Source organism: Emys orbicularis, chromosome 6 (genome assembly GCF_028017835.1).
Source record: "Emys orbicularis isolate rEmyOrb1 chromosome 6, rEmyOrb1.hap1, whole genome shotgun sequence".
Lineage (NCBI taxonomy): Eukaryota > Metazoa > Chordata > Testudines > Emydidae > Emys > Emys orbicularis.
In genome coordinates this window covers 104,350,796-104,364,379 of record NC_088688.1, presented here as the reverse complement: position 1 = coordinate 104,364,379, position 13,584 = coordinate 104,350,796, and the positions used below count along the sequence as shown (strand labels likewise).

Below are 13,584 nucleotides of genomic sequence, written 5' to 3'. Positions count from 1 at the left end.
GGGCCACAGCTGTGCTCTGATTGGGCCACAAGTGGCCCACAGGTTGAGAACCACTGCTCTATTGCCTATGTTAAACAGGTCAAACCATCTGGCCTAAATCTGTACTTTGAGAAGATGCTTGTGTGCATGTTTATTTTGCCTTTTAGGTAAGTAGGAGAAGAGATAGTGGATAGAGAAAAGTAAGGCAGTAGTGCAAATTGTTATAGAAAGCTTCTACATCAAAGATTTTGGAAAAAATGTTAAAACCCATTCAAGGTAAAGAGGAAACAATACTATCAGTATTGACCAGTAAGTGAGTTTGTTCAATCTAATATTTATGAAGATTGGTATTGCTAATTTAACTACCCTAGATGTGACTGCATGAAGAATCTTCTCTGGAAGAACCACCTTTTTGATGGGAGTTATGTTGCTTTCTCTATTTAACAGTGGCAAAATAGGAGTATAAGCACCAACAAGACCTGCCAATTCTAAGAGTAGAGCATCGCTACAAGCATATTTTTACTAACACACTGAAAAATTCAATTTCACCATAAAAGATTTATTTTCTTAATCATTTACATCTTTTACTTTTGGCTTGACTCAGATTTAGATGTAGAGGCCCTCAACGAGGACAGTCGTCTTCTCTTGGCTATCTGCTCCTGGCGTTTTTCCTTGGCCTCCTTTAAAAAGAAAAGCAGCACACAGTGAGTAATGCCTAATACTGTTATAATTGAATAAAATATACTTCAGTAAAGATGAAGGAACACACACTCTTGTTTATGACATCTATTAAGCATAATTGGATGTGTCCAACTGGAAAGCAGGAACCCCCTTTAAACGTTCAAACTGTTGTTCCCAGTATTTTTCCCTCCCACATCCGAATTCCACAGATGCCCCTATCTTGCCAACTCTATGGAAACAGCTCCGTTATTTCTACTATACAGCACACTAATCTATCACCACACTACCATGGTGATTTACTTGAATATTTTTTCTAAGACCTGTATTTTCAATGTATATTCATTATCTCAATTAGTCAACTTTGGAGCTATGGTACTTGATTTCAACTCTCCAACCCTACCTGCACTGGGTCTTAAGCATTAGGGAAGTGAGTTCCGGTTAAGTCAGTTTAACATAGCTGGCTAGGACAAAATTCTGTCCAAGGGCCAGTATTTTACATGGGGCCCCCAGCCTACAATGCGATTGATAAAAAACTGTTGTACCAGAATGTCCATTCCAGACAGTCAAACTAGGTAAGAAAATGGTTTAACTGGAACAGCGTTTACACTCAGCTTATGCATGCAACGTGAAGAAGATCTCATTACTCCTAAAATGGTTAAAGAAAGCTTGAGCGATGTAACAAGTTGTGCTGTATAACCACAGTCTATCATTAGAGCCAGCTAGGCCACTATCTGCTTGCGAACTGCTGAAAGGTGCAGCACTGAAGTCCTTAGTAGTCATTGTAGGAGTTGGATTTTGTCCTGCAACAGACTGACTCTGAGGTGCTAGAGAGCTACCTCCATACTGAAACACACTGTCTTCAAAAGGAGATGTACCTTCATTCTCTTGGCCAAAAGCTTAGCATATTCTGCCGCTTCCTCCTTGTTCTTCTGAGTTCGTTGCTTCTTTAGAGCAATACGTCTGCGCTTATGTTGCAGAACTCGGGGAGTCACCAATCGCTGGATCTTAGGAGCCTTGGTCCTGGGTTTCTTGCCTAGGAAAGAAACGAATTTACTAGTAGAAAAGCTTATGTTTAGTGTTTCTGGAAATCAAACAGAACTGTTCAGTAGTACAAACAAAGAACCAAGTTCCTCTCCACTGTGTTTTCCTGTCTTATTTTGCAAACTATCGGGTCTTTGATTTGTTTTAATACTTCAATAGTAGTTTTGATGCTTTCAATATTTGTTGCATTTGTTTTCAGCAGATCTTTATTTTAGAACACAAAGCATCTGAATAGTACAGCTATTCTTCCCTCCCTTTTAACTAGAGGGGAGATTCTCAAACATTTAAATGATTGAGCACAAGTCCCCCAAAAGTCAATTAGGATTGTGTTCAAAATCCCTTGTTGCTTTTGAAAACCTTCCCCTAACTAATCAACCTGTTTCTGAAACCTTGTGTGTACATCTTAATCAAGCTACTCTTTTAGCATGACAGTCTGATCTGTTGTACATACATCATATAGAGAGGCCTAAAGTTTAGTCAACCTAGCCTAGGTCAACTTTAAAAAAAAAAAAAAAAAAAAACCCCACTCAAGCTATTGTAAGTATATCAAACTTGAGACCTGCCAATTTGTGAAAATACAAAGTAAAATAACAATTCTGGTTATAGTAACTGCTGGTGTTGTATGAATAGCTAATTTCAGATAAGTGATATTTAGGTTGACTGGTCTCTTTGCTGACTTGTTCAATGAAACACTGAACTATTTTCTCATGTCACCTTCAATGTGGTGGGGAAGTAGCAGGATGCAAAAGGCAACAGGTGTGGGGAGAAGAGGCAAGTATTCAAGGTGACAAATACATTCTCGTTACAAAGGGCATGTCACTTAAGAAGCACTGCTTCCAAGCAAAGTTGGGTTTCTGGTCCAAGATGCTATTGAAGCAATTGGAAAAGTCTTAATGGGGGGGAGGGGGGGGGGGTTGTCCTGACTTTGTGGCACTTAGATGCCAAAGATGATACCTGGGTTTCAAAAATGTTCTGGGGGAGGACTTCCAACCACAGTAAGATTCAAATCTCAAATTCAGCCTCATTTCATTGATTGAAAATTACATTGTGAATCAGTGGTACTAGATGCATCTAGAGAATCCACCAGGTCTTTAACACTGACCTCCCCAGTGACTGTTTGGGGAGTAAGAAAGAGTGCTCTAGCTAAAACTTATCAATACTAATTACTGATACTTGTCAGTGCTTTCATGGACAGTGAGCTCAAGCTCTAGCTGGTAGAATGTTTTCAGATAGTGTGATTTTTAAAGTAGGGTTTCTAATCACTGCAGAAGCTTGGCTGCCTAGTAAGTGTAACAAACCCACAACGTTGCAGAATCTGTCTCACCTTCCTTGTTCAGAGGTTTCCTCACCACATACTGACGCACATCATCTTCTTTGGAGAGGTTAAACAGCTTGCGGATTCTGCTAGCCCTCTTGGGACCAAGTCGACGAGGCACTGTGGTATCTGTCAGTCCAGGAATATCCTTCTCACCTTTTGGGAAAGTTGTCAAATTAGTTATCCTCCTAGATTTTAATGCTGTGGCTGCTTGGAACTAAGGCTATGTCTGCACTGCGCATCTTACAATGGCGTGGCCGTGCTACTGCACCCGCACTGTTGTAAGGTGAACTGTGTAGCCGTTCTTTATCACCAGGAGAGCTCTCTCCTGGTGAAAAAATAAAACCACCTCCAGCAAGGGGTGGAAGCTTGTCCTCGGGAGCATGGCTCCTGCTGACAACGCATTGTCCACACCAGCGCTTTTCTCATAGTTAAAACTTGTCATTCAGGGGTGTTTTTTCACATCTCTGAGCAACAAAAGTTAAAAGTGCCAGTGTAGACAAAGCCTAAGACTACGTGTACTTGCCAAAATTCCAATACAACACACACAGATAGGGCAACATTTGGGCCTACTAGCCTATATTGTCTCAAGTCCACCCCCAAGCTTTGCTATCAATTATTGTGATAAAGTTTCACATCAGTTTTGCAAGACTACTTTATCCCATCATTCTTGGTAGCAATAAAAACATTTCAGTTTAGAAATGGGCAGTGTGTTAATCACCAAAAGCACACTGAACCACTGTGCTGGTGAAATGGACTCCTCCATGTATTTTGAGCCACGTACAGCACAGATTATTTTCTCTTTCACATCAAATGTAAGAAATGAGAGTCTCTAATTTGCTGTGTGATCTTAGGTATAAAAATCATTAGTTCAAATCTGACAAGAGCAGAATTCCAGGAGTCCACCAGTGGACCAAGCTGTTTCAAGACAGGTTTTAGCTGGGTTACAAGCCTCCACAGAACACTTCCAACACTAATCAGTGATAATGTCAATCAATACATTAAGGCATATGTTTAAGGCTGTGTGAACCTATATACCAAGGCCTTTGTGGCCTTATCTACAGATTCTCACCTTTCTTTACGATGACCAAATTCAGGACACTTAAGTTGGCATCAACAATGCAACCCCGGACAGATTTGCGTTTTCTTTCTCCAGTTCTTCTGGGGCGATAGCAGGAGTGGCCCTTACTGAGCAGCAGGCGGACACGTCCATGGGTCAGAACACCTTGTTTCATGGGGAAGCCTTGTTTATCATTACCACCACTGATACGGACAACATATCCCTGTTAAGAAGATGACACCTAAGCACCTCATATTCCTTTAATTGTTCTTAAAAGCACTTGTTTCCATCAAACAAGAAAAGTCAGCACAGCCCTGTCTTCTATAAATTCCGTAGAAGTCATGTTCTTTGTACCTATGCCCCCTTGTAAAACAGCATCCATCCACAAGTGTTCCAGACAGCTTACATGCAGCATGCCAAATTGAATTAGATTTGTTGAAAGCAAGTCTAAGGCCTGGTCCACACTAACCCCCCACTTCGAACTAAGATACGCAACTTCAGCTACATTAATAACGTAGCTGAAGTCGAAGTACCTTAGTTCGAACTTACCGCGGGTCCAGATGCGGTAGGCAGGCTCCCCCGTCGACTCCGCGTACTCCTCTCGCGGAGCAGGAGTACCGGCGTCGACGGCGAGCACTTCCGGGATCGATCCCAGAAGATCGATTGCTTACCGCCGGACCCGGAGGTAAGTATAGACGTACCCTAAGTACTGTACAGTTTCAGTGCTGGACTGAACAGAAACTATTCAAAGAGTCTTGCTGCTCTCTCACATTGAATTAGTGGACTTTCAAAGTCTCCTCCAATACACTGTCTTTAGGAGCTATGGGAATAGGTATTCTGAGTACACTGCAGCTAAGACCATTGAACAACACTAACAATGGGCAAAACAGCAATGGGTCCCATCAATTTAGTTCTCTAGGATTTGTAGAACAAATCGCTTTTGTGGGGGAGCTTTAAAAATACCCCAGCATCATTTTAGCCTCATTAAAGGAGAGCACAAGTCTAGTTTAAATGCAAACTTTGGCCAAAGTCATATTAAGTTGAATTTTGTTCAGTGCAGCTTGAAAGTACATTTAGTTTGACACTTGTTAATCAGAGGTCTAAAATCACTAAAACTTTTGTTCAAAGGAAAATATAGATTTGACAGCTGGCTCAAATAAAAGCAGTTAAGTCAGTACCAACTAAGACTGCTATAATTTAAAGCAGCGGTTTTCAATTTTTCATTGGCAGACCCCCTCTGGAAATCTTAGACAGTCTGCAGACTCCCAGGGGTCCATGGACCACAGGTTGAAAACCAGTGTTCTATGGTAATGATACTCTCATGGATACTCGTGGACCCCTTAGACAGTCGTCAGACCCCAGGCTGAAAACCATTACTTAAAGCAATTACAGAAAACATGGTTCATTTTCCTAGTTACTTTGTGGGCTTTATATTACTTTGTCCATAATCTTTTCCCCTGTTAGCTATTTGTGTTACTGCAGCATCTTGGAGGCCAAGGGTGATTATTACCTCATTATGCTAGGCTTCATGTACATAGTGGGAGACTGCCCTAGAGAGCTTACGCTCTAAATGGACAAGATAACCCAAAAGTGGAAAAATTATCAGTTTTACAGAGGGGGAACATAGGTAAAGAGATTAAATGACTTGCTCAAGGTTGGTCAGCCTGTGGCAGAGCTAGGCACAGAGCCCTGATGTTTCACATCTGTCCCTCTCTTTAAACCAGAAAAAATTGTTCTAAAAACCCTCTTTAGCAAGAGGATGATTTCAGATATTAAACCCAAAACCTTAGTTCTAGAAATTTGTCTACTCAACTTAAAGGACACAGTGTTAACGGTGAATTGCTGCCCATACAGGTTTTTGTTTTTGCCAACTGAGTATGTGCAAATCAACCTTAATGATACCATTCTTAAATTAGAAGAGTGCCCTTTCCTATAGCTCAATTTATGGTAAATTCTAGCCTCCAAATATTGATTTAGTGGTTTACTTTTAACAAAGCATTTTTCTTAACATTTTACAGTTTCATTGCACAGGAAGACACTTTAGGTCTACAAAGAGCATTTCCTTAGCAATGCCTGTTTTCCTCATTCCTCCAGTCTAACAGCCAAGTACAGGAGAGCAAGACCAAGAACAGCAAACAGTCCGCTGAAGAGAGCAGTGAAACAGATACTCTAAACACAACTTGATTTAAAAAAAAAAAAAAAAAAACACATCACACAGCTCCCCATTCAAACGAAATATACTTTGAGACACTTGTTTTCAAGGCATCATTACACCAGACACTACCTACCACATGCTCTCTAGGCGAGTAGTGTGAGACACTGAATACTTAACTCAGTTTTATTTCTTATGCCTCATTTTGCCTCTAATATGCCAAAAATAAGTTCAGTACATTAGCCCAATTCTTACCTTCCATTCTTCACCAAGAGAATCAGCAGCAACTTCAGTGGCCATCCGCTTCTCATAGAAGGTACGCAATTTGCGCTCATCATCCACCTCAATGAGCTTCTGGCAGCCAGTGGCTGGGAAAGAGATGTTGAGCTAGGAACAACAACAACAAAATAAACCCAAGTCTTTTCTAGAGCTAAACATTCATCCCATGAAGCCCCTATACCCCACCTGAAACCAACTTTCCTTGTGGCTTGTTTCAATATTCTTGGTTAAAATCACACCCACTGCCTCAATCTGCAGAGACTTACTGACGTCTGTTAGTCAGTCAGTCCACACCTTTAACTGGCAGCATACTGCTTCAGCGTTAAACCTTAACGTCCTGAAAGGTACGTGCTAAGATGCTACAAGCTCCTTGGGGCAGAACCAAGGCAGCAGGCTCTGCCCCCCCCCCCCCCCCCCAAGCACTCAATGCACACTCGACAAGGCCTCGTGCCAAAGGCACTGCCAAAAGCCTGAAGCGACCCCGCAGAGCGATTCCCCTGGTTACCTTCCCCTTGCGGGGGAGGCCGCTGAGGCGCAGTAAGGACAGGACCAGCCCGCCGACCCGCACCCAGGGTCTAGCTCCTCGGCCGCAGCACCGGGGGGCTGCCCCAGGGAGCGCCCTTCAAACGCCCCGCAGGGGGATGTGCTTCGCCCCGCCAGGAGGGGAGCTCTGCGCCCATGGGGATAGCGGGGGAGAGACGCCATGTTCCCTGTCCGCCCCCTCGCTGCGGTGAATCCGACCCCATCCGCCCCGCAGCCGCGCTCCCCAGCCCAGCCCCGGCGGCATCGCCTCCCGCAGACGGCCCCGCACCGAGTGCCAGGGCCATTGCAGGCCGAGGCGGCAGCGCGTGCCCGGCCCCTCTCCTCACCTTCATCCTCGCCGAGCCGCTCCCCTCGGCTCCGCCACGGCAAAAGAGGCCCTACTTCCGCTCAGCCCAACACACATAGGCGCGCAGGGATCTCGCGAGAGAGCCGAGCGACACACCGCGAGGTCTCGCGAGAAAGGGAGCACCGTCCTGGGCGGATGCCTAACACAAGTGCCACGTGACCGAGGTTAGCCAATGGCAAAAGGGATTTGCGCGGATGGCGTGTTTCTCGCACCGGAAGGGGAAAGAAGAGGTGCTCGTGGCCGCTCTGTGCCCTGTGGTGGTGTACGCCGCGTGCTCTATGGCAGGTACCTTCATTGCCTCTCGGAGGGAGCCGGTTGTTGCCAGGGCAACAGCTAAATGATGTTACTCCCCCCCTCCTCCCCCCAAGACAGAGTTAACTCGGAGCCGGTGCAGGGGATGCTTTGCTTACGGTGAGAGGCTACAGTCCCCTCGCTAGCTCCCCTGCAGGCAGGTCTGGTTCCCGCCAGGCGACCCCACAGGTGTCTAGGTGAGTGGTAACCGCAGCCCAGGTGTGTCTCTCACTGGTGCCAGACGTGCCAGGTGCAGTGTGTCTGAGTGCCCGCGGGTACGCGTGCGGCCCCCTCCCGTGCTGTCAGAGCCAGCCTCGCCCATCCGTGCGCAAAGGCGGCTGTGTGCAAAGCGCGGAAGGCACTTTCTTTGCGATGACAGGTGGTGCAGTGAAGGTGGACAAACTGCTGTGCTTGTTAAGGGCTGCGTCCAGGAACCAATGTCCAGTGTTTCATTAGCCCTGGGGTCGCAATCACAGCACTGCTGCCCTTACAAGAAGGTTGTGTCACAGGTATTTTGCTGATGAACGTCTCCACTGAAAATAATTTTGTTTTGTTTTTTAAATTGCTTTGCTAGTATCTGCTGCTTCAGCGCTTTAACAATGGGTCATATTTTCCTCCACGCCAAGTTCAGGAAACTCTGTGAGATGCTGTTTGTGGAATTTCCTGCTTATTGTTACATTGGGAAATTTCCTGCTCATTGTCCCTCTCTCTGCAGAACAAATAACCCAGATAGCCTCGTTATCCAGTGGCTCTCCCAAGATCCACAGAGCCTCTGTGCCATAGGCTCCTGCAGGTCCTGTAATAAAAGTTGGGCACATTAGAGTGCTGGTGAGAGACTGGTCCTTATTTCATAGCCCCAGTCAGAATTCAGAAGGTACACAAAAGGGCCAGGGCTCTCCCCCTGGCACCAGGGCTACTGAAGGAGTCATGCTGCCAGTGACCAGTGCCCCTCATAACCAGGCAGAAGGGAGTCCATGGGTGTTAATGCTCAAATATCCACTGGATCTGAAGGGGATGTGTTGCAGAGAACAGATTATTTCTTACCCCACCTTCTTCTGATTTGCCATCAATAACCTGCAGGCAGTGGAGAAACTTCTTCAGTGTGCCAGGGAAACTTGCTGGGGACCCATTGTTCCCCAACTTTACAACACAGGCTGGTTTCCAAGAGTTAGGATGTCTTCCTTTTGTGGAGGCAGAGGGGAGAGTATTCCCATTATTAGGAATAAATGAAAACATGCAATGGGAAAAAATGTTCACCTACCTTCAAAGTGAATGGTTATCATAAGTCAACAGTCGTGGCTATTCCTGTTCAATTTTCTGTGTGTTAACTTTATGAACCGTCACATCTGGATGCTAGGGAACGTGCTTCTGTTGGGGTCTGAGAGACTAGATGTAGGAGTCCAAGAGATCGGCCATAACCGGGCTAGGAAATGCAGTCTGTTGCAGCTGCCAAAAAACAGCTTGTGGATCCAGAAATAGTAGAGCAGCAGCCTGTGAGCCTGGAATGGGTGGAGAGGATGCCTGACAGCTGGAACTGGAGAGATTGAGAGCTGTGTGATGCAGTCTGATGAGTGAGAGTTTCAGAAAGATTTAAGAAAGACAGGCCGTGGCCAAGTGTTGGTGTCAGCAGGGAAACAGATAGAAAATTAAGGTAAAAACAGGATTATGTTGATTTAAGACCATCATATGTGTTCCCCCTAATTTTTTACATCCATGTGCAGAATGAATTTTATGTGCACCAATGTAGAGGTGATGTGTGGTGAGGGTGGGGCCGAGGGGTTTGGCGTGTGGGAGGGGGGCAGAAGGTTGGGATGCAGGGAGGTGAGGGCTCTGGCTGGGAATGCAGGCTCTGGAGTGGGAGTGGGGATGAGGGGTTTGGTGTGCAGGAGGGGGCTCAAGGCTGGGGAAGAGGGTTGGGGTGCAGGGGTTGAGGGCTCTGGCTGGGGGTGAGGACTCTGGGGTGGGGATGAGGGGTTCAGAGTGCGGAAGGGGCCTAAGGGCTGGGGCAGAGGGTTGGAGTGCGGGGGAGTGAGGGCTCCGGTTGGGGGTGCGAGCTCTGGGGTGGGGCTGGGGATGAGGGGTTTGAGGTGCAGGCTGCCTTGGGGCTGTGGCAGGGAGTGAGGACTCCCACAGCCCTCTCTCTCCGCAGAAGCCCAAGGCCGGGGGAGAGGCTTCTCCCCCCAGCCGTGGCAGCTCCGAGGCTGGGGCCGGGAGAGAGGCTTCTCTCTGCTTGTGTGGCCCTGGATAGCCTGCTGCGCAGCCACACAGCTTAAAGGGAACTTAGTATATGATGTACCTACAGTGGGCACTTCGCTTATGGTACACTACTTGTAACAATATGTATTGTTACCATTTGCATTGCTCATTTGTATGTTTATACATTGACATTTCCTGTGTCCTGAAAGATTCCTCCTACGGATACTTCATATGAGTTAGTTTCAGTGCTAATGGAACAATAGGAATACAGCAGTTCAATCTGTAAGTGAAATGTCCTAGTGCTAGATATCCAACAATCACAGTGACCTAAAAGCACACAACTACCCCTATTCAGGAGGGACAGTCCCAGTTATTTAGCAAAATAGCAATATTTTTTTCATTCTCTACCTTCAAAAATCTGAGTCTCTGATATTTCAATGTAGGTGTGCCCCAATTGATTTTTTCCCTCCAGTATTCTTATTTATAGCTTTCAAATGTTAACCTATCTTTTGCATATCTGCTTTCTTCTCTGAGATCACCCAAAATATTGGAGAAGGGTGGAAGTAATGATCCGGTTATTTTCCTTCTAAGTGTTTTTTAACAAATATTTTGAATACAAAATAGTAGCATGAGCCAAATAAAGGTAGGAAGGAAGGAAGATGTAAATTGTCTCCTTTTATGGAATCAGCCATGGAAACAGGAAAAGAAATGCTTAAAGTTTCCATTGCCCTCTTTACTTCCTTGTCCTCTGGTCTTGCAACAAGCATGGCTCACCCAGAGCAAAGAATCTGGCCCCTAGTGTAGAACATTGCTAATTCACACTAATGATGTAGACACCTATGATAAACTCATACATTTTGCAAAATATCAAGTAAATACAGTAAAAAAAAAAAAAAAAGGCATCCAAGGTGCCTCATGACAATGTGTTTTGTTAATTTATTTTGACAAGTGTTCTAATTTATAACATTTCTTAACGTGCTAGCAAATATATTGTAGAATATTTCATAAAAATAATGTGATGTGGAGTCTTTCACTCTAGAGCACTGATTTCCATCCAGCCCAGGACATTAGTAACCAAAACTTGTAAGCATGATGAATGTTCAATGGTCCATGGGGAAAGATTTTTATGGGTTCTGTTCAGCTCCTAGTGTACAAGTGTACACGTCACAAAACCACTACCATAATCAGCACTAATTGCTTGCACACGCAGCAGAGACACCAATGACTGAATGAGCCATGGAGCATGAACTGCCCTCTGGCCCTTTGGGTATGTCTACACTGCAATGTAAGCCCGGGGTCTGTGGGACTTGAGCCGTCGGGCTCAGTGTTTGTAAACTCAGGCTTGAGTGTCCACACTGAACATTGACCCTGGATTTAGAATTTCTGGACCTACGTCTTACCTCCACACTCATGCGTCAGCACTACACTATGCAGACCCAAGTTAAACAAGCCTATCCCGTGCTTCCTAGCACCCGCCCCACCTGTAGCTGTCTTAGCCCTTTGTTTGTGGTACACTTTAGTAAACTTGTCTGTCCATCCCCTGGCTCTTTACAGGATGTCACTGCAGCCTGCCAACACATCCTGCCGAGCCATCTTTTGAGTCTGCACGCTCCTGGCAACCGGAGCCAGCAACATGAAGGAGTCACTATTTGAAGAACTTGTCTTGCTTGGGCTTACACTCCTGTTTCAGGAAACTGGCAGAGCATCCATGAGATGCTGGTGAACATTTTGGCGGTATTTTCTGACCTATCTCAGGCACCTGTCGGAGGAGGAGGACGATACAGATATGGAAGACTTGAACTGTCTGATGCTGTTCCCAAGTCTCATTATAACTGCTGATGCCCCTTCCATAGACCAGCACTTCTGGAGCAGGACCACAAGCACAGACTGGTGGATCACTTCATCACTCTGGGATGACCAGCAGTGGCTCCAAAATTTTCACACAAAGAAAGCTACATTTCTGGAGCTTTCTGAGCAGCCTGCCCCAACCCTCCAGCTTCACGATACAGACAGGGGGGCAGCCATGCCAGTCTAGAACTGGATTGCCATAACCATCTGGAAGCTGGCTACCCCCAGACTGCTACATGTCTGTTGCTAACTAGTTTGGTGTTGAAAAGTCAACCGTGGGTAAAGTGGTGGCGGAAGTTTCTGAGGTAGTCAGGCGTGTGACTTACCCCAAGTTGGTGGATATAAACAATATCCCTGAAGTAAATGCTGGTTTTGAGAGAATGGGGTATCCAGACTGTGCCGGGGCCATCAATGGGACTCATGCCCATAGTTTGCCCTCCTCAAGGAGCACATAAACTGCAGAGGCTACTACATCGTAATGCAGGCCCTTGTGGACTACAGAGGCTGATATATGGATGCCAACATGGCCTGCACTGGAAAAGTTCATGATGCCCAGGGTTTTCCGCTGATTGGGAGTCTAACTTCATGGAGAGGTTCGGACACTGTTCTGACCAAATTATATTGTCAAATGGAGTAACGGTCCCCACTGTTATTCTAGGGGAAACCACCTTGCTTTGGCTTATGAAACTATCCTCCTTTCAGAGGCCCTGGCAAAAGAAGGTGTAATTACACCCTCAGTAGGTGTAGAATGAGTGAGCATTTGGTGGATTGAAATCCCACTGGTGCTGTTTACAGAACTGTTTGTACACCAGTGTAATCAGTGCAGTCTGCATTATTGTGACTTGCTGTGTGCTTCGCAGTCTTTGTGAATCCAAAGGATGAGTCAGTTGGCCCTGAATGGACGTATGACAGTAATGGATTGCTGAACCTGTACACTCGGCCAGAAGGTGCACTTATCACAGCTGGAGCACGATACACACAGTCAACAGAAATCACAGATACTTTATGCACTTGCGTTATGGACTTGCCTGGACCAGTAGAGGAGGGAGAATGGTACGTTTATGAGTGTATTTGTACAGTAATTTTACAATAAACGAAGTACTGTCGCTGTATGCTACAAATGGAGTGTGTGTGATTGTCACAAATGGTTAATTGTGGATGAGATAACTGCTTATCCAGTGGGGTGGGGACAGTGGTTTGTGTGACATGAACTGTGGATTTTCATTATTGATTGATCTGAATAGATGTATTAAGAACTTGTATTGGGATACAACTTCCTGTGCCTTATCATGTCTTCATTCTTTGAAATACACGTTATATGATGTGATGGAATGATGGCAATAAACTTTTATAATAAAATAAAAGCCTTTATTTGTGAACACGTCTATTACAAAAACAAAAAAACCCAACCAAACAATATTAAAGCATTGTCAGGCAGGCCAGCTGCCATTAGAACACCAAAACACCAGTAATAAACCAACACCAAAACCCCTAATAAAATAAAGTGCATAACACAAACATTGAACTGTGAAGCCAATGCAAACAAATAAATTCCCTACTTTTGCATGTCCCTGGGCCTCCCTTTCTAGCACATTTATTGCAAACTTGGTGATGATGCCTGGGGGTGGATGACTGCTGGGGCTATATTTGCCTTGTCCAGCTACTAGTGTTCAGTCTTGGTTGCATGGGCCACCCAACTTTTGTATTGTCCAATGTGTTCCTAGTCTGCATGACATGGTACCATGGAGCAGGCTCAGGATGTGGTACAGGTGGAGCAGAAGCCTGAACTCTTGTGGCCATTAGCCCTTGCAGCCTCTCAAACAGGTCTTTCTGCCGCGTTCTGTCTTCCTCCC

The 13,584-nt window shown here is 45.4% G+C and overlaps 1 protein-coding gene across 1 annotated transcript; it reads right to left on the bottom strand.

Annotated features, from left to right (window-relative positions):
• Positions 1–519: 519 nt before the first annotated feature.
• On the bottom strand, positions 520–7,478 carry RPS6 (ribosomal protein S6). Its single transcript, XM_065405879.1, has 6 exons — positions 7,377–7,478; positions 6,484–6,615; positions 4,089–4,299; positions 3,026–3,172; positions 1,536–1,693; positions 520–659 (listed from the first exon to the last, which is right to left on the bottom strand). The coding sequence occupies exons 1-6, from the start codon at positions 7,380–7,382 to the stop codon at positions 564–566; spliced, it is 750 nt and encodes a 249-aa protein (XP_065261951.1). The 5' UTR covers positions 7,383–7,478; the 3' UTR covers positions 520–563.
• Positions 7,479–13,584: the final 6,106 nt, after the last annotated feature.

What these genes read in the sequence shown, in the direction of transcription:
- RPS6 (XM_065405879.1), bottom strand. An exon ending in CTCTTGGTGAAGAATGGAAG is followed by an intron (nt 4,300 to 6,483) that starts GTAAGAATTGGG and finishes TCTTCTTAACAG; the next exon opens with GGATATGTTGTCCGTATCAG. An exon ending in TTTTGGCCAAGAGAATGAAG is followed by an intron (nt 660 to 1,535) that starts GTACATCTCCTT and finishes TTCTTTTTAAAG; the next exon opens with GAGGCCAAGGAAAAACGCCA.